Raw genomic sequence first — 20,335 nt, forward strand, 5'->3', positions numbered from 1 at the left:
ACAGCCTTGATTTTTAAATCTTTTTTTTTAAAAGAAATGTGGCAAGTCTTAGAGCATTTCAGACAGGTGAAGTGCTTTGTCTCCAGGAACGTGAGACCTTTTCCACACTTCCATCTTCTTGCAAATTGCCCATTTTTAGTGCTGTCACATTGCCAGTCAGAGAGGAGAATATGGGGAAAAAAATGTGTTGGAACCTCCTCCCTTGAGACAGGCTGGGTCCTCCTATTAAATCTGTAGCAAACTAAGACAGGTAGCACTTAGAGTTTTGGGTTTTTTTCCAATAAATATACATATTTCCATAATAATAATGTTAATTCCTTACTGACTGAATGATAGATCTATACAGGGATCATTGTGATGAAAGGAGAGCATCCTTTCAAGTGCTGGAACTTTTTCTTTTCCTGCTGATGGCCTGTGGAGTATGGAAGACATCTGCTGTACTTGCATCATTAGAGTGGTTTAACAGAGCCAAAAAATGCAGTGAGCCCCCAGAAAGTTGCCTCTTGGTCCTATTTGAGCTGTCAACAGCGATCAGACTCTTCCGAGGTAAGATTTTTTGTCTTGTTTGGACTTTATCACAGAATCACAGAGTATTTCGGCTGGAAGGCTGCACCTTCAGGTTCCTTAGCTGGTTTCGAACCTGATCTTCTCCTAGAGTGGGCGGTTCTTTGTTCTCCCAGTCCCTGCCTTTGGATTCTGGGAATTGGGCAGCGTGGCTGGAGCACTTGCTGGTGAAGATCGAGGCAAACAAGTTGTGGTGTACCTGAGCCTCCTCCATGGTAGCTGTAGCCATCAGGGGAGGTACAGTTTCTTCCATCTTCCTTTGTTGTGAGATGTGCCTGAAGAAACCCTTCTTGTTGTTTTTCATGTCGCTAGACAAGTTCAGCTCCAGCTGAGCCTTGGCTTTCCTGATCCCCTCTCTGCACTCACCAGCCATATCCCTATAATCTCCCCAGGAGGTATATCCCTGCCTCCACTGCCTATGCATTTTGGTTTTGTGTTTTAGTTTGGCTAAGAGGTCTTGACTTAACCAAGCTGGCCTCCTGCCTCCCCTGCCCAGCTTCTTGCACATTGGGATTGAGAGCTCTTGCACCCTGAGAAAAATGTCTTTAAATATCTCCCAGCTCTCGTTTGCTCCTTTGCCTCTGAGGGCAGTTTCCCAAGAGATCCCACGCACTAGCACCCTAAACAGCCGTAAGTTTGCCTTCCTGAGGTTTAGGGTCCCGACTCTACTCTTTACCCCTCAAGACTGAGAATTCCACCAGGGCATGATCACTGCAGCCCAGGCTGTCTCCAGCCTTAACCTCTCCAGTAATTTCTTCTGCATTAGTGAGCAACAGGTCCAGCAGTGCCTCTCCTCTGGTCGGGCTCGCCATCACCTGTACTGGGAAGTTGTCCTCAGTGCACTCCAGTAGTTGCCCAGACTGCTTGCAGTTTGCTGGGCCACTTTTCCAGCAGTTGTCTGGGGGGTTGAAGTCCCCCCCCCCAGGGTCAGGGCCTGCAAATGTAATTTAGAATTGCTTGCAGAAGGTTCAAAATACACATGTATAAATTGGCACAAAAATTTCATGTGGAAGCTCGGCCTGAGCGTGCCGAGTATTGCCAACGGCTGTGGCCATGACTGGTGTCTTGAAAGGCACGACGATGCTGCTGCTGTCGCCAGGTGCTCCTGATGGCTTTGGAGCCTAACGATACAGAAAGCAAGCCCGAGCTTTTCCCATTAAGCTGGACCCAAATGATTTTGAAAAGCTGGCCCAGAAAGCCTACTTTTGTGCATCCAAGGTTGTTTCTTTGTCGGAATAATAGAAAATAGTTCTGCACTGATGAAATAGCTGCTCTATCCTAAGCTGTGCTTTAACCCACATATATTAGAAATGCAGTTGTAATTACGGGTCTATTTCAAATTTTAGCACAGCGAGCACATGGCAGAGCTAGATGGCACTCTCTCTCCCTTCCCTGCTCTTCCCCACCAAGATAAGTGCCCATGGGAGACAAATTGCTCTTACCCAAGAGCTAAAGTTAAAAACAAAGTATGGGTTGGCCCGGCTTTGCCTGAGGCGCCTTAAAGTGAGCACAGCCTAAGGGCGTGTCACAGGAATTACTGTTTTACAGGGCTGAATACTGATCATATATATATATTCAATATATGTATCAATATATTGTCCAGTTCTTTGGATGGCAGAGTACCTTATGACCCCACCGTTCCTGGCTGCCAGGGACAGGCACCGCTGTTACAGCTGCTTTTAGTCTCAGCCCGGCTGTAGGCTGCACCACTTCTTTGAACAGGCCGTGGTCCTGTGATCCCTCCATACGCTCAGAGCTGGAAGTCATGGAAACGCCTTTGCTATCATCACCATTTGTCTCAGAAGAAATTGTTTGATGTGATTTATCTCCTGCCAGATAATGATTCAGAAAAGCAGTTAAGGATGTGGTCGTTTGTTGTGCTGACCCAGTGCCTAAACCAGTACCAAGGACAGTGTTGTGAATGGGAATATGAAAAGCAAGTGGATTGCTTAAAGTATGGAAAATTAATATTAGTCATTTTTCACAGTGTTTTTCTACTGAACTGAAGTGTGCTGAGTTACATGGCACACTGTTTCATAGGTAAGACTTCATTTTATTTATGAGCTGGATATTTTTTAACTCCTTCTATCTTTACATCCTCACGCATTGTTGAGTATCAGCGATTTCAATTTAAGTGCATGAGGAAAACAAGATTGCTATACCATAAAAATGCCAACTTCAGCTGCTACTGCCTCAACAAAAACCTTCTTCCCTCATCAGGATGTCATGTAACTAAGGAGCTGGCATAGCAATTAGCAGGGCCTACTATGTCCAGTTTCCCCAGAATTTTCCATCCCAAGTCCTATTTTATATGTGGCTTTAGTTTCAACTTTTCACCCTCACTGCAAATTTGTAATGGAGAGTAGTTCATGACATTGGTGCCTTTTAAAGTGCTCTGTGTATGTTATACTAAGGTGAACCCCCCCCATCTCCTCCCCTTCTCTCAGCTGCTCTTCAGTTCGGTGAACTTACAGTATTTGTCTACTGATGTGTGTTTCATTCAGTTATAGATTCTTGTGGCTGCATAAACAGGTCTCATGAAAACTAAATATACAGCTTTTTGTTCACTTCTTTCCTGTAGGTGAGCTCAGCCTTGTTTCACGAGTGTGTAAGGTGCATGATCGGGGGTCTCATCTGTACCACCACAGTCACTCCACCAGCTGTAGGTTGATTTACTTTGTCAGGTACTCGGGTTCTCAGGATGTTTCCCAGCACCAAGGGACTACAGAAGACGCAGGTTGTGCTCTAGTGGTTAAGGGCACATTTAACTTTTGGGGGGGGGGCGGGGACGGACGACGACACAAGTCATAACAAACACACAGTTCTGTGTGTCCCGTGCTGGCAGAATTATTGTTGACTTTTTGGTGGGGAGGGGGGAGTAGGTCTACCTGAAAACAGATTGAGGTCTCATCTCCCTGCCAAAGAAATCAGACTTCCAACTCAAGACTAGTTTTGGCCTGGTTTCACTCCTATGGACAAATGCCCGTGCAAAAGTGCGCACATGCGTGCTTGTTCTTGCTATTGATCTTGCCCTTTTTTTTTTAATCTTTTTTTCTTCTGCCCTTCATTGAACACTAACAACCCTGTCCTGAGTGAGAGGAGCGTAGAGGATGCTAAGGAATCCGTGGGCACATATAATAACTTGTTTGAAGCAGACTTCAGTGTCAGCCTACAGTGCAGTGGTCATAATCAACTGGAAGTAAAACTATTTAAAATAGGTTTGGGGAAAAAACATTTAAGTTATTTTCCTAGACTTTTTTTCTTGTGTGTGACATTTTGAGATAATTTCATGAAAGCTCCTCATTTTATGTATTACATCAGCTCAACAATTTGATATAACTGTACATAATGAAAGGAAATTGCAGGCTATGAAATTGTCTTTAGACCTTTTAACATCGTTCAAAACTTTTTTCCCCTGCATAGGTTCTTTAATGGCAGAAGAACTGAATATCATGTCAGCAACTGACTATTAGTTCTTGGCAGGAAGGTTTGCATGGGCATTTGTGACAACCTGGCAATGAAATAATGGGTAGAGTTGGCTGACTTCTACAGAGAGAGAAACTTCAATGAGCTCCATTTGAAAGTAATTGCTCTCAAAATACAAGATGGCAGAAGGAGAGGGGAGAGCCTGTGCCTGTGTGCACCGAGGGGTGGGGAGGATCCATCCTCTATCTCTGGATACTGCACTACGGTGAGAGCTGGAGCTGTGAAATCGGTAGCTGAGCACAAGTCTGGCTCCACACACACAGCTACGCAGAGCAGCGTGCTGGCTGACGGGCTGTGAAAGCTGCCAGGTCTGGAAGCGCTGCTGCCTCCGGGTGCCTTTAGCCTGCTGGAGCCCCCGCACCGCTTCTTGGGACTGAGGTCAACACACGCCGCTATGGACCTGGTGTATCTCGACCCATAATTGAGCACACAGCGTGGGATGTAAACACAGGTACGGTACCACTGCTAGAAAGTGCCAAATTGTTAGCTTTGACTTTCCTAAACCATGTTGCAAACTTTACAAGCTTAACTGCATCACAGTTAAAGTATTAGTTTAAGTTTAATAACCTGGAAATAAACCATGCTTTTTTTACCACCACGGTTGGGAAAAAGCTGCTCGTTTGCTACAGGGACTGTCTTTGTAAGAACGCAAAGCAACTTGCTTCATCAATTCCCCTACCAGGAGATGGGGAATATGCAACCACCAGTGGTGACAAGTGTAGAAAAGGTGGGAGAATTCTCACAGGCTTATCATACATCCTGTTTTCTATAGGTAAGCATCACAGAAATTGGCCAATTCCTGGGTGACTTTCACTGCAACCAGCGTTCAACCAAACCCACTCCCGTCGCACTGATCTCTCCTTGTCATGCACCTCCCCCCCCAGCACTGCCCTAACTCCTGGTTTAAAAAATCAGTTCCAGGGTGGTGAAATAGTTCAGCATTTCAAACTAGTAATAAGCACTAGTTGGTTCAACTTTGTATTCTTCCTCCGGGAAATTACAGTCAGTTGCAAAGGGAAGGATCTGTGCCAGCGAACACAGGCTCCACTGCTGAATTTTTAATCTCTTGCTCTGACAAGCAAGAGCGTGGTTATGCTTCTTCTGACACGGTTGTGTTAGCATGCAAGTAAGCTGACTTACACAGGAGCAGAAGGGTCAGCACTACTGGCACACACAGCTGGTTGTCCCCCCGTCCCCCCTCACTAGACACACCGATTAGTCCCTGCAGTCATTGGCAAAATTTTAATGACAACACTTGAACTGTACAACCGAGAAGCAATGGCAATGCTGACTGTACACAGTGTTTCTCTAGCCATTGCCCAAGTGTCAGTTTCATTTTAAAGATGAAGCTTATAAAAAAAGCACAATTCTCTCCCAAGATACTGTACACTATTCAGCAGGTTAAAAACTGAAAAAATCTTTCATTAAAAAAGTCATTACAATATTTGTATACATCAGGGACAGTCTACATAATCATGTTCATCTAGAAAATATGTGCATTATAAATCATTTCCACGCAATGCAACAATTTCTGATTTCAAAGGTAGTATAAAAAGACAACACAGCAGTCCTAACCACTAGAACACTATATGTAAAACAGAACACATGACCATCCTTTTATTGAATGTGTTAGATGAATAAAACACAATAACAAAGATGTCATTTTTTTTGTTTTCACAAGTGACTACAGTACCAAAAGATACAGGTAATGTGAAGTGTGTGCAGTAATCATTTTAGGCAAAAAGTGCCTCTTCAAATGCTTGGTTGTTTGTCATGCTAACCCGAGACAGACTGCTGTGTTTAAGATTACTGTGATGTAGTTTCTGCATCTAGTAACTCAGTATTCAATCACCTTGCAAGCTTAAAAGCACTGCACCTATAAAATAGTGTATCTATTGCATCAAAGTATAAAGTGTGTTGATTACAGTTTAAAAATCTATAGAAAAAGTTTGTTTTCTGTACAAAAATGCTGAAAATTTGTCAAGATATACATTTGAGATGTGAAATTTAACACAGTCCCTGCGACAGGGAAAGGAGGCTATAAACGTGAGGCATTATCTAGCTGCAGCAGCAACCTGTGCAGCAGTATGTAGGATGCAAAGGTACTGTAGTGGCTAGTTTGGGGAACTAACACAAAAGTTTCTGCATTTAATTATGCGACGCCACTGCTTGATTGATGCTAGCAGCATGAAAAAAGCACCGCAGAGAGTGTGTTTTGATGTAACTGAAGATTCACGGGCTGCTTTCTAAGTTGGTGGAGGCCCATTGGTGTAACGCAGCATGGGATAGAAAGAACGGGCGAAGTTGTTTGCCTGGGTACAGCTGTAGTCTTCCTCAGAAGATGGAATCATGCAAGCCAGAAGTAGAAGCAGTAGAAAGAACAACTGAAGAGGTAAAGCTGCTCGTAATACACGGTAAAAGAAGGAGGGAGACCGAGGAACTGCTTGAATAGGCTGTAGATGGCTTTCACCTCTGAAAAGGAGACAAAAAAATAAAGTGAGAAAGAGAGAAAAAAAGGCACTTAAATTAGAGTTTGAATTAAATAAGTTGTTTTAACTCCCCCTCTAGGGTTCACACTACCCTTCCAAGATGCAGGTATCTACAGGAAAATGCACTGCACATTGAACACTTTAACTATAACTTGAAAGCGTACAAGACTGCTCAGTGGGAAGCCTCCTGCTGGTTTGGGTTTACTGTCCTTACTTCTGAAGAAGAAACATTTATTTGTAACAGCTTAGATTGGTGCCTTTTTACCCTATTTTCAGATGCAAACTTAACTTTTCCCAGGAGACAAACCACTCCAAATATATGCTGAAGTATAAAGGAAAGCCACCAATTCAAACTGATTAGGCTCTCTTGGCCTTGGTATTACTGAGATCTCTCCTTTGAACAGGTCCTAATGTACAGGGGGTGAAGTTCTCCCTTTGTCCTTCACGGTCTGTTTGTAGTAAGTGGCTCTAAGCTGCAAGTTTCTTTTTCCAGGTATGCTGGTGGAATTAAAGGAAGATTTAAAATTAAAATATTCCCCCATTTGGCACAAAAAATATTTTCTCAGGAGTAAAGGCAAGCCAAGGTTGCACATCAGTGCAGAGGTTGGGAGCAGGAGTGCTAAAGGAAACTGTTCACCAAGGTGCAGCCCAGAACTGGTAGGTAGAGGAGACACTACAGGCAGGCAGAAATCACCTCCACCCGTATGTCAACCTATGAGGAACAGCTGCCCAGGTTTCTGCTGGCACTGAGCTCGCCTCTGCTGTTTTCACCATCCTTCAAGAGATCAGGCGAATATAAAATAGTACCTTGTGCTGCTGTTGTTTCTGCCATCTGCAGTTCTCCTTATGGTGATCTGTTGAGAGAAACAGCTTTTAGTATCCAGGTTTCAGAAACAAGGAATTTCTCTTTCACAGAAAAGATAGTTGTAGACTTTAAAGTCCAGCTGTAAACTCTGTAATATGGTACACACATCTAAAAGATAAAATGATTACATTATGTGAGGAACTTCCATATGCTATATGCTGACAGCAATATATTAGAGAAAAAATACTTGCCTTCTTCACAGCAGGGCTGGATTTTGCTGCGACTGGATTATAATCTCCTGAGTCCAAGTCATCTGGAACTAGCAGGAATGTTTTGGTATCCTAAAAGGGAACCACACCTTCCTCTGTAAAATGCATGCTCAAACTCAGACCAGATGAAGTGCGAAGAGCCATCTTTCATTGCCTCTCCAGAGGTGCACAGCCCATTGCCTCTTTACATGTGCATAACCAGTGGTAAACAGATGCTCCAGTTCTCCAACATACAGAAATGTTTTACTATGCACAACCCAAAGGAATTATGACGGAACAGGTGCGTACAGGTATTAACTTGAAAATATCTCTTATGTGACAGCTCTCAGGATAAGCAATGTACTGCTATCAATTCCTATGTGTTTCATTATGTACTCCTAGCCTGATAGTTGGTATGGACCATTGGAGAACGAGTCGGAAGGGACCTCAGGAAGTTCATCTCATCCAACCTCCTGCTCAGAGCAAGGTCAGCTATGAGACCAGACCAAAAACCTTACTCAAAGCTTTATCCTGTCTGCTCTTCAAACCCCTTAAAAATGGAGACCGCAAAACCTCTATGGGCAATCTGTTCCAATACTATAGTAGCCTTGGGGTGCTGAAGTTTTTCCTGTAGCCAGCCTTAACTGTTCTTTTTTCAGCTTATGAAGGTGGAAGTACTTAAGTTTTAAGTCAATCTTTTATAAATACCTTTACTCTTAGTATATTACTACTTTTCAGTGAGAAAGATCCATGAACAACTATTTAAACTCTGACTCACCAGATTTCCTTGTATTGTTTTTAAGTCATTTGAAACTTGTTCAATAAGCTGTTTCAGTTTCTTTCCAATTACATGGACCTTCTCATCAGCTTCAACGTAATCACCATCTGATTTAAGCAGCAGGTAAGCAGTGAGTTCTTGAAGCGAGTTTACTTTAAGCTGTTGTTCCAGCAGCTCTTTCTCCAGTTGCTTAGAACAAACAAACAAACAAAAAACAGTGCAACAGACTTACTCTCAACTTTAAGGATGTTCTCATGAAAGGAAGAACTCTGGAAGGCTTTAAAGAACAACTCAACCTGCCTGAGAATCCGCAATACAAAGGAATGGCTATTACAGCTACATATGAAATTAAGTTCTCCATTAAGAGACTGGTTGTACCTGCTTGAACTAACATTTAGAAATCATTCTAGCAGTAATTAATCTATATGAAAAAGACATTAAATCTTGGAAATTGGAAGTCTTACTCCAGCATACAGACTGCTCATAAGAACTTAATTATGATGCGTAATTACGGAAAAAATGCCTCATATAGGCAATCCTTTAGACCACTTCAGAAACCAGCCACCTGTCTGAATACAGCAGGTTCAAGGACAGGCTGCAGACATCTTGAGAAATAAAAATACTGCTCTTGATTTTGTGGTGAGCGCTACTGACTCACTGGAAGAGCTGAGGTGCTGTAGTTAAGACTACACTTACCATTAGCTCCTTTTGGCATTCCAGTATTGTATTGAGGTCAGCATTTGGATCTGTGATTTGTCCTTCATTCCTTCGGCTATCAGCACTTGCTAACCACAGGATTAGTTTTTGGCTCTGATCATGGAAGTCCTAGAGAAATACAAGATTTGCACATAAGAGAAAAAAACCACTTCTGCAGTGCTTTCACCTGGCTTTGCCTACAAACAAAATGACCAGCCCAGATAAGATAGAGCAAAGTCACTATTAGTGAGGCTACTAGAACCTAGTTAAACTATTCCACCTATGTAATAAAAGGGTATTATACAGTTCAAAGATATTTTTACCAAACCCTTTAAACCCAACAGAGTCAAGTTTATAAGAAAATTAAGTATCCTGGATTCTGAGCAACCATTCCACCGATGTGCAGGAATTACCCCCCTGCCCTCTCCCCTTATCTACCCCTCAGTAGCACCCTAAAGAGGAGTCTTCCCTTATAAGCTGGCATGTGGTATGCACCTGGCAATGCAGTAGGGCTTGTTGTAAACCTTTCCTCCAGTTGTCCAATGCATGAGTTGCTTTCTCCCAATGCAAGTTCACCTTCCGAAGCCTGTTCTGAAGCTCTTTGAACTCCGTGCTATCCGCTTTCTGGAATTCTTTGCTGCTCAGGTTAATGGAAAGCACCACTGCCTTGTAGTTATCAAATGCTTTAAGCATGTCCTAGTAGAAAAAGAGGATTAGGAGCTTCTATGAGTGATGAAAAAATGTTGTTTATTTACAATAAAACTACACCCTCAAAAGAGTCACAGGTATTGGGGAAAGCTGAATCTGGTGGCTTTTCAGATAACATGCTCCTTAGCAGTAAGGTAGGTGGCCTTTTTTTATGTTATTTTAAAGCCAAAACCTTCACTTTGAACAAAACAAATCTGGCTGGGCATGTGCTTCTCCCTAAGTCACAGACATTATGGCTTAATCCACATCTGCCCTTCATTCCTCTGAGCTGCCTCTTTCCATGACATTTGGACAAAATTTCCTAGGTCATCACATGGTATTTCCTCTTGATTTATAAAGGTTTTGCTGCCTCAGAATCCTAGAATAATGCTGAAAGGGACATCTGGAGGTCTGTACTCCATCCTCCTGCTCTAAGTAGGGCCAACTTCAAAGTCAGAGTAGGCTGCTCAGGGCATCATCCAGTCAAATTTTGAGTGTCTCACAGTATAGAGATTCCCCATCTGCTTTGGGCCCCTGGTTCCACACCAGGCCACCCCATTGTGAGAAATTCTTTTTCTTCTCTCTAGTCAGAGCTTCTGTCAGCCCATTCCTCTGACTTGCCAAGGTCCCCCTGAATGGCAGTCCTGCCTGCTTTCCTCCTCTCCCTTAAAATTGCAGGGGGAAACAATATGGAATTTGCCAAGTCATGGCTGTATCATCTAGTTACCTTTATGTTAAGGTAGAGCCCATATTTTTGAAGGTTTTTCAAAAAAATGAATGCCAAACAATACTTTGTACCTCAAGAATTTACAGTTTGAATCAAGGGTACTCAGTCTTTTTCAAGTTGTGGGCTCTCACAGTAGAAAAGTAAAAGCTGCAGGATGATTCCTGCAATCAGCAGAGCTCAGATTGCTTTTCTTAGCAGCCTTTGTAACTAAGAGTGTCAATCTATATATTCTCAAGATCTGCGTCCCACTTGTTGAAAAACACTGGTCTAAATTACATTTTGCCCAACAAAGAACGCTGTCTCCCTCCTTCAAGCAACAAAGTTTCTTTCAGTATCAAACAATACAAACGGTCCATCACAGAATTCTAAACACCAGTAAGCCAGTCTGCAGCCAGACATACTTTATCCTTAGCAAGGGCAATTGGGATGTCCTGACATCTCAAGAAATTAATGTCTTAGAGTGTGCTGGCTCTTTTAGACACCCATAGAAAGCCAAGCTGCCTGAAAAGGGGATTTACAACCAGCTAGACTCCTCTTGAGAAAATGCAGAAGAGAGAAGGAGAAGTGAAGCTCTGCTCCTTGAAGAGGTCAGACACCCAACTCCAGCCTGAAGGGAAGCACCTCCCTCCACTCATGAGGTATCACCAAACCTTTCCTAGCGCTTGGTGCCTAAGCCAGATCGGCTGATGGAATGAGAGTCGTTCTTACTGGAATCACACACTGGCGTGCAGTCATTCTCCCTGGCCTAATGAATACTCAGGGATGCTTAGGCTTAAGCATACTCTCAACATGACTAAGAAATCACTCCTCTGTCCTGCATTGTCTTGTTTGTGAGCATCATCCCTTGTGTGACACCAAACTGACCAGTAGCCTCAGGATTTGGGTGACTCCACACGAGGCTGCTGGCAGAAGGGTGAGCACACAGGCATTTTGCGCTCCCACAAGTGTTAGGAACACTTGCTTCCCAAGTTCAACCTGCAGCATTTTGCTACCTAAGTCCTAGAGAAATAGCACTTACAGGTACCCTGGTAACCGCCTGCTTCAACTTGCAGACCTCAGTTAGTCCTCATTTATGGAAGCTGAGAGTCATAGCAGGCAACATAACATGACCACACATGCTGATAAATGTCCATGTTAGTGTCTCTCTAACTGGTCTATTACTTGGCTGAAGATTAGCAGAGACTGAATTTGTTTCTTGTTTTTAACTAATACATTCTATTCGATGAGAAATCTGCATTTGATAAGCGAAAAAATGCAACTGCACATTTTGAAAGGATGTACCTTTCAACCATTGGACAAGGTGCTATTTAGAGCTAAGATTTTTTGCAAACACCATATTGCTAAAACCCACAGATTTAGAGCAGATCTTTGGAGCAGTCTCCTTGTTGGAGCTAGACCCCTCCACTCGCCCTTTAATTCAAATAAAAAAAAATCAGCCTAGACACTGCAGCCTGTAGACCCGGCTAATTTGAAAAAGGAAAAAATGATGCTATCACTGCTTAGAATACCCAACCGCCAAAACAAGGCCTGACCCTAGGCATGTGGGGAGTCTAAGCCTTCATTATTTAGCTTTTTTCTATGTTTGTTTTCTAAACCAAAAGGCCTAAAAAGAGAAGTTTGGGGCTGAATGTTTTGTTTGAGAGAGAATAAAGTGTCTCTGCAAGGAAACAGAAAGGGAGGTTTTTTCATTTCAGCCTGGCTGCCTGTTGTACCCAGGCATATTGCCTGCAAATCTCTGCATATGAAGACAGAAGCACCTTGCTTAGCTACCCTCTTTAGTCCTCTTAGCTGAAAACAGCTTAGCTCTTCTGTCTGCATACACACATTGTTATTCATGCTGCCGACAAAACCTAAGTGCACAAAGAGAATGATAAAGAGCATCAGCATCTTGAAATCCCACTTCTCAGTATTCCCTAACTTACTTTCAATTTCTTGACTCTTTGTTCCAATGCCTGCACGGTGGTTGGAGGTTTCACTTTTTGCAGCTCTTCCAGCTCTTCTTCGGTTTTATCAAGCCAAGCAGAGACATCACTGAGATCTGAGTTCAGCTGCTGCCACTGCTGCAATTTCTGTTTAATCCTCAGTTTATTTCTGAGGTCTTGAGCTTGGATGAGCTCCCACCTATCAATAATGCCTACAAATTATAGAACAACAAATGTTTAAATCTTCAGTAAGGTGAAGAGTGTGTAAAAGAGATGCAAAGAGTTTTACAAGTAAATTATTCTCCAATCTACGCAAGGCCAAATAACTGCTACCACGTACTACTGTTATCCAATCACATCTTTTTCTTGCGATTCTACAGTCTCTACGTTTCATATTACTTTTCAAGTTATCCACATAGAAATGCTAATCACAGTAATTGAAGATGTTTTAATTCCCTTGGAAAAACAGAGCAAATCTAAGGAGACGGAATTCAATGAGCCCAGCTGTGATTTGGTAGACACCAAAGTTCATCAATGGGACAAAGTATGATCCAGAAGTTAGGACCTGGATTTATGTTTCATCAATTCAGTGCTAAAGGAGATGGAGATGCCACCTGTGTGATCACTAACACTATTTCTGGAAGCACATCCAAGCCCTTCTCAGAGATTTTCCTGTTCATCCCATGTATGGGACTCAACCCTGGTCCATTTGTGACACCAGAGACATAAACTAGGTAAGATGGTACATATAGCTGCAGTCTTCTTTTTATCACTTGATCCGTTTTTGTGATTGCAGTACAGATGTGTTATTACAATCTCAAGCACCTGGAACCAGGAATGAGGTCCTAAAAGGTTAAAAGAACCAGCTTGTTGGCCTATTTGGAAGAAAGGACCACAGTCAAGACAGTGAAGAACAGAAGACATAGCTTTGACAAAACATTTCTGTAAATGGGAGCAGTAGCATCTTGTTATATGGAGTACCAATAACCGAGAAAATGAACTACAGCCATCTTATTTTAGACAGACACACAGTTCTTTGGTTTGAAATCTGATTAAACATCTCTAAAGTATTCAGTATCGCACAAAAGTGAAATTGTTCCCATTCATTCCAACCAGCAAAGAGACAGAAGGATATTATGAGTGATAAATATCTCGATTCTGGCAAAAAATGTAAAAGCTTAGAACAGCAAACATGGGTTGGACAGTACCAGGTGAGAAGGCAGCTCAGCAAACCTTAGCAAAATACATTCATTTAGAGAATAGCAGTTTACGTCTGTTTTGTTCCCAAGGCAAATGCGCTGCCTTTGTACCGTCTCTGCTTTGTCGCCCCCAGAGTAACAGGACAAACACCACTGCACCAAAGCCACTCCTAATGCTCTGTACCTGGCTGTTTCTCTGCAGCTGCTATATTCACAAGCTCTTGGTCGTCTTGCGGTTCTTCATCGCTCATGTTAGTGGATGTAATTTTCTCCTTGTTGATGCTGCTGGTGCTTGCAGAGCTGAGCTGCTTCACCTGGAATGACATTTTGGTGGGTGAGCCCTGCAGGGTAACAAGCCATCAAAGGTCAAACTTTATTTGTGTTACTTTGGGGTGGCTGGACTGCCACTGAGCTCTTGCATGTGAGATTTAGCACTGGGCTTCTGCATCTTTGCTAACAGTTTACGCTGGCTCTCTGTGCCTTCTCAGTAAACACATACTATAGTGACACTAATTATTACAAGACTGGACATGGCAAATTAATTGCTTTTGCACTACATGTATCAGACAATGTACATTCGCTGAGGATTTTTGTTGGATTCTGGGTCTTGGCAATATTGACTCAAAGGCTCTAAGACTGGATTAATGATGACAAAAGCAGCCAGATACCAGTGCAATCTTGTGCCTGGAAGAGTGCTGACAACTGGTCCAGATCCACTGAGCCTGGCAGGTGCTGGCAAAGCCATGGCTGGCAACCAGTCACCAAGGCTGAAGTACCAGTGAACAATACCCATTTTGGCAACATTTTTTAGTGCCCAGAAGCAGATTAAATGGTGGGTTGCATGCTAGAAAAGGACCCTTCAAATTGGTCTACTTAAGAAAGGAAGATATGTCAGTAGGTGTAAAGGGAGGGTATTTACATCCTCTCCTTGGGGGCTTTAAATTCTCCTAGACTTGTCCTATGACAACAGAGGAAGTAAGTTCTTTCAGACACTGACTCTGATCAGGAGCCTAACATGATTCTTCTGAATTGCTTTAAGGAGGCTTTTCTAGCCAGTGGATAGAGACTCTCACTGGTTACCTGAGACACCAAAAGTAATGTCTAAGTTTGCATTAAGTGAACATTCCCCCTGTGACTAATCTTTTCCTTGATGCTGGAGGAAGGAAGAGGACGGATTTATACAGGAACAACAGACTGTGTAGTACAGGTTCAGTGCCCACAGATTCTCCAACTCACATAGTCTGGTTTATACGGAGTACTTGTCTCTGGACCAGACAACGCATTTCCAACCATCTCTGCCTGATTGTATCGGTGTTTTCTGCAGACTGGGCTATCTGGAGAATGCCAAGTATGAGCTTCTGAGACAGGCTTTCCTGAAACAAATAATACCAAAACCATATGCCATGAGTGCAAAACTCTATCTCCACAAGGAAGCTGTTGCTTTGTATTAAGTTAGAAAGCGCTCTGAATAAAATGGCATCAAGTTATGGCATAAAAATGACAGTTTTGCAGCTTTCCTTGCAAAGCATGCACATTTGCAAAACATTGTGTTTCAAAGGTAATGAGATGAGAGCCATGCAGTTATGGGACATTCTGTTTTCTTCTGGAAAATGCTTGAATACAAGTATGAGTATTCAAAAAATAAAAGAAAAAGGCTGCACTGTGGTTTTGGAAAGTTTGCATCCCAACAACACTATCACACATCTGCAACGCATTTCAGTAGGGACAAATACAGACATGTCCCGATAACACTTGTTCTGGATTTAACAGACAGGACACAGACTGTTCTGTCATGCACAAACAAAAAATACTTGCAGAGTTGGAACTACTGCCTTCAGTAATTATGCAATCAAAATCAGAAACAACCAAAAAAGTGATACTACCCAGAGCAAACCACCAAGAAAGTACCAAAAGACTTTGGATCAATACAATGAAACGCACATTAACCACCTTGGCATTTACCAGGCAAAATCTAAATGGTATGTTCTTGACTGCTTTGTAATGTACATGTGAATACTGCAGCGTAAGAACACCATGACAGGATGACACATGGTGTCCACACAAGGCAGGAAGTCAGACATTACATATGAGAGAGGTTGAGGAATATAGCGTGCAGCACAGGGAGATTGCCATGTTCAGACACATGCATTAGCAGGTGCCTACCAGAAGATGCTTTCAAAGTTTTTGTGGTCATTTTAAGATATGCCTCAGGATTTTCAGTGATTTCTACATCTGAAAAAAGAATAATGTCATTTTCCTCACTATTCAATATTTTCCAACTATTAAAAACAACTGAAACAATGAGGGACAGCAAAGACAAAGAACAAAATAAGTTGTTGGTACTATTTTCAAACATTCTTAAAAGGTAAGGTTTCTAAAAACCTTATGTTTCTGAAAATATAAGCTGGTTTAGACAATACCATTCCCTTCATCAAGCTACCTAAGAGATGAGACTGCTCACATCTGTTAATAGTACTTGAAAACCAACCAGCAACGTGGGAGCAAGACCTCATTCCCCCTCCCTTCCCACGCAGGGACATCCTGCAGTTGTCCATGCCAAAACAAACAGCTGGCAATTGGTTCTCACCTGACAGAGCACTGTAGTATGTTGCTTCTTCTTCGTCTTCGTGAGAGGAAGAACCTCCCACATCACCTGTGTGATCCCACTCTAGTGGGATGGAGTCAACACTGACAGGGGTTTCACAGCCTGATCTTTCATGACCTTGAGTAGGGGGCATAAGGTGGCAAAGGGACTGTGTTGAAGAGGGCCCCTCACTGATAGCTTTCTTATGCCAGGGATCATTCTGGATTTCTCTGGAGTCTTCTGGATCTGTCTCGTTTTCAGAGGTCTCTTTTTCATCGTCCAATCCCTAAAAATAAATTACAATTATTGCATATTAGTAAGATTTATAATAGATCTACAGTGCTTAATGAGCTAATGATTGAGCCACACAGTACTATTGGGGACTGTTTTGCAGTCAGCTGCAGTAATTGAAGACCATGTGCGTAAAATTAAAGGGAAGCACCATTTCCGCCTTCTTCCTCTTTTGCCAAAACAATCCTCACATCAGCAGCTACCTCCCCTCTTTCAAGACACTCAACCACCACCACATCTCCTCTCTCTAGTTTGCAGGGAGGGGTACCCAGTTCCAAACTGATTGCACAGGCCAGCAATGAAATCATGCTCAGACAGGGGTGAACAGCTACTCATAGATGTTCATGTTACCTCCTCCACCTGGCTTTCTAATAGATGTACTTTCTTTTTGAGCCAAAGCAAACTGAGAATCATCTAAATGCTCCCAGTGAAAAGTAAAGAGTGTGCTGTTCCTCATTCAAGGTTCTCACAAGAAAGTGGACAGATGGAGCCTAACAAACAAGTCCATAAAGAGATATTCTAAGCATGTTATTGAAATTAAAGAAAGCAAAGTGATATTAAAACCACCAAAAAACCTTTTGAAGCCCTCAAACCGATACTATCTAAATATTAACCCTGTGAATTACTTCCATGCTATTATCCTGATTCTGCAGATGTAGTCCCAACAGGAGAGGCGTGAGGAGACAAAACTGGTGACAAAGATTTAGCAAAGCTGGCACAACTACTGAGGAGTTCCCCTTTGAGCTCAAGCCACTCAGTCAAGGTGCTAGGGATAAGCAATGAGGATTGCAGTTCAAACACCAAAATCTGGCCAAAGCATTAAAACAACTGTTGCTTCTTACAGGATGCCTTGAGGTCAGTCTTTGATGGAACCGGGCAACTCGCCCAAACACTTCCTGACAGTATCGATGAAGTTCTTCCAATTCGTCTTCAATCAGGGTAGCATCCAAAGGTTCACTTTTCTGAATCAACTGCTCCCCAAAAACGATAAGCTGATCAATCTTATTGGTGTTTAGTGTTATTTCCTGCTGGAAACCCTATTTGGAACATAGAAGAAAAATAATTACTTCTGCAATACCCCTTTCTAGCCTAAGGTTTGTCCTTCTTTTCTCACTCACTGTAGTGAAAGAAAAGTAGTACTTAACATTGTTGTCTAGTTTCATTTGGCAAATACCTTTTTACTCAAGAGGTCCACATGTTTGTTTTATTAGCAGGATTAGAGTTGCAAATGAAGTGGCATTTACCACCCATGTGTACATCAGTATGACTGCAGTGTCCTGAGCCTGCAGGGCATCACGATGGGAGTTCATCTAATCAGAGTTTATTTTTCTGTTGGGTACACACAATCTTTTCCTCAGAAGCAAAGAGGTTTGTTTGGCTGGTTGGGCCTCCAGCCTACACAACAGTAAATCTACATCCCAAAACAACTAACTGTGCAGGGAGAAAGGAGAAACAAGCATATGAGCAGGTAGCAAAGAACTAGTATGTTCTTTAGAATCATTGCACACACCTGCTGTCTTATTTCTGTTTTAAAGTCTCAGCTATAAACAACGGACTCAGAGGAGAAAGGCTGCCTCAAGGCCAATTAAAAAAAAAATTCTCACCAGAAAAAAACCTGCCTGAATTTAGGAATGTAGCTTTTTCTGTTTAACCTGCATGTGCTCCTTTCCAGGCCAGGTATCACTGTCACTGACACTTGGTGTTAGAAGAAAATGGCAGGATAGAACTGAGCTTTAACACTGAATCTGAATTTAAATACTGGACAGTTTAATCTTGCTTCAGAGGATAAGTCTTATCAATTTACTGGTGTCTTAAAACAAATATAGCCCTACAGAGATCCGTTGGCTATTGTGAAGCTCCAGAAAAGTAAATGATTCTGTCAAGAGAGGATAGCCCAACAGGATCAGCTGGGCTATATTAAACAACTGCTTTAAGGATACGTACATTTAATTGGCGCATTTTGTCATCAAAGTTACTTTTTGAGAAGTGTTCCACGTTTGTCAGCTGGAGGTCCATTTCCGTGAGCCAAACAAGGATGCTTTCCCTCGTCCCCTCAAACTCATCTCTCCGATTGGTGAAGTGCTGAATAGGAAGAAGGGAGCCAGTGTTACAAGACTTCAGCTACTAAAAAAGATGGTCACAGGAGCCCTCTGAAAACAGTGTTTTGGTTCAAAACTACTGTTCACCTTAAAGGCCTTCAGGGCACAAATGGCAGCATGCCATGTATAAAAATGGTCCCCTTCCTGTAGCGATGCTGGAACAAAGTGTCCTACATTAGTACACTGTTCATATGGGAGAGGGAATAAAGCTTCAGAAGTGCAAGATGCTTCTATAAAATTATATTCTTGCTTCTACACTGTATACCTTCTCCCACATCATTATACCTGTGTAACAGTTACTCGTACTCAGGTTTAACAGCCAATTTGTTCTAAATTTAGAAAACAAACAGACAAAAGAAGCAAGCCCCATCTCTAAAGTAATTAAAACTATGACATTAAAATCAGTAAAACAATGGAGAAGCTGGATCATGGATGACCATGCCAGTGTAATTAATGCATCATTTGGCATGGAAGCCAGGAGGAGCTCTTTCTGAGGCCATCTCCCACAGAAGCTGCTAACAGACATGCAGCTTGCAGTGCCCCAGTTCTCCTTGGTGGATTTAACCTTCAGGAAGGAGATCATATAACATCCCAAACGCAACACCTCCTAACTGCACAGATCAAACCCCATCAGCACTCTCACAGCCTCATCCACGGACTTTGGGGATCTAATAGTTTTCCCTGTCAACTGCTTGCAGCACTGCTGTATTTAAAAATCAGGCAGTGACAAGTTTCCCCCAGGGCACAGCACAGAATATCTGCCCAGAGATCAGTTTAATTTGACAAGCAGGACACTTATTTGAAGTGTCACAAATACATTCTTTGACAACATTCCTCCATCAGGCAGACAGCACAGCAGGAGCTGGTGACAGCAGCATGCCTCTCCATCACATCTCCATGTTTAAAGCCTTGTAGGTGAATCATAAGTTGGCATGAATTAGAGCTGTGTTGTAAACTCCAAACCACACCTGCACTGGGACCCTTCTGTCTCTCTGCCTCTTTTTTATGAAAACCTGCAAGTGCATGAATGCATCCACCCATGACAAGGGTGGAGGAGAGTGGGATAGGAGCAGTGAGGCTTGCAACACATCTTCCAAAATTTGCACTCATTCTTCCGTTATCCTTCTTTAACTACCAAGAAGCCATCTACCAAGGACATGTTTATGCCATGTACTTGGTGACCTTTCCAGAGCTGCTCTCCTACACTGGTGACTCAAGACACAAACCAACACAAGATAGTTGCTCCAGTATGCGTTTTGCCCTGGGGTAATTCCTACAGAAACTTGTAAGTGCTCCTCTCATTCTCTCACCTCACCATGCAATTACCTTGAGTCTCCTCAGAATGGCAGCGACTCGTTTCTGGAGATTATCCCAGCGCTGGTTGCCTTCGTGTACCATCTGCTTCAACTTGCTGGCTGAGTCCGTGCGGTTCTCGCGGGCAAGGCGCCTGTACTGCTTATTGATCAGCTCCAACTGAGTGAGTCGTTCATGAATTTGCCGTTGGAATGCCTGCAAGGCAAATCAAGGAACTCAGTTCCCTTGCAGATAAGAGAAAGGATCCAGATGATACTATCTGTCAAGAGAGATGACGATGATGATGATGATGCCCTCCCCTTAAAAACAGACCTTCCAACTGCAAAATTAAATCCAGAGAAAGACATATATTTTAAATAATCTGCTCAGACTTAGCTCATTAGGAAAAGGAAGAAAAAAAAGAAATCAACCCACAAAGGTCTCCTGCCTATCTTTAACTTATAAGC

At 42.6% G+C, this 20,335-nt stretch overlaps 1 protein-coding gene across 6 annotated transcripts in view; it reads right to left on the bottom strand.

Annotated features, from left to right (window-relative positions):
* Positions 1 to 5,057: 5,057 nt before the first annotated feature.
* SYNE2 (spectrin repeat containing nuclear envelope protein 2) overlaps positions 5,058 to 20,335 on the bottom strand; it is a 190,278-nt gene continuing 175,000 nt past the window's right edge. For 4 of the 6 annotated variants that reach the window (XM_049828823.1, XM_049828819.1, XM_049828822.1 and 1 more), the window contains 14 exons: positions 19,902 to 20,084; positions 18,421 to 18,558; positions 17,319 to 17,513; positions 16,189 to 16,471; positions 15,765 to 15,833; positions 14,838 to 14,974; positions 13,786 to 13,915; positions 12,403 to 12,614; positions 9,562 to 9,762; positions 9,067 to 9,195; positions 8,371 to 8,559; positions 7,596 to 7,685; positions 7,347 to 7,393; positions 5,058 to 6,522 (listed from right to left, as the gene is read on the bottom strand). In XM_049828823.1, the coding sequence (XP_049684780.1) occupies positions 6,297 to 6,522; positions 7,347 to 7,393; positions 7,596 to 7,685; positions 8,371 to 8,559; positions 9,067 to 9,195; positions 9,562 to 9,762; positions 12,403 to 12,614; positions 13,786 to 13,915; positions 14,838 to 14,974; positions 15,765 to 15,833; positions 16,189 to 16,471; positions 17,319 to 17,513; positions 18,421 to 18,558; positions 19,902 to 20,084 (2,229 nt within the window). In that variant the 3' untranslated portion in view covers positions 5,058 to 6,296. The remainder of the gene's footprint in view (positions 6,523 to 7,346; positions 7,394 to 7,595; positions 7,686 to 8,370; positions 8,560 to 9,066; positions 9,196 to 9,561; positions 9,763 to 12,402; positions 12,615 to 13,785; positions 13,916 to 14,837; positions 14,975 to 15,764; positions 15,834 to 16,188; positions 16,472 to 17,318; positions 17,514 to 18,420; positions 18,559 to 19,901; positions 20,085 to 20,335) is intronic. The other 2 variants (XM_049828821.1, XM_049828824.1) reach the window with 2 other exon arrangements.

Source organism: Accipiter gentilis, chromosome 25 (genome assembly GCF_929443795.1).
Source record: "Accipiter gentilis chromosome 25, bAccGen1.1, whole genome shotgun sequence".
Lineage (NCBI taxonomy): Eukaryota > Metazoa > Chordata > Aves > Accipitriformes > Accipitridae > Astur > Astur gentilis.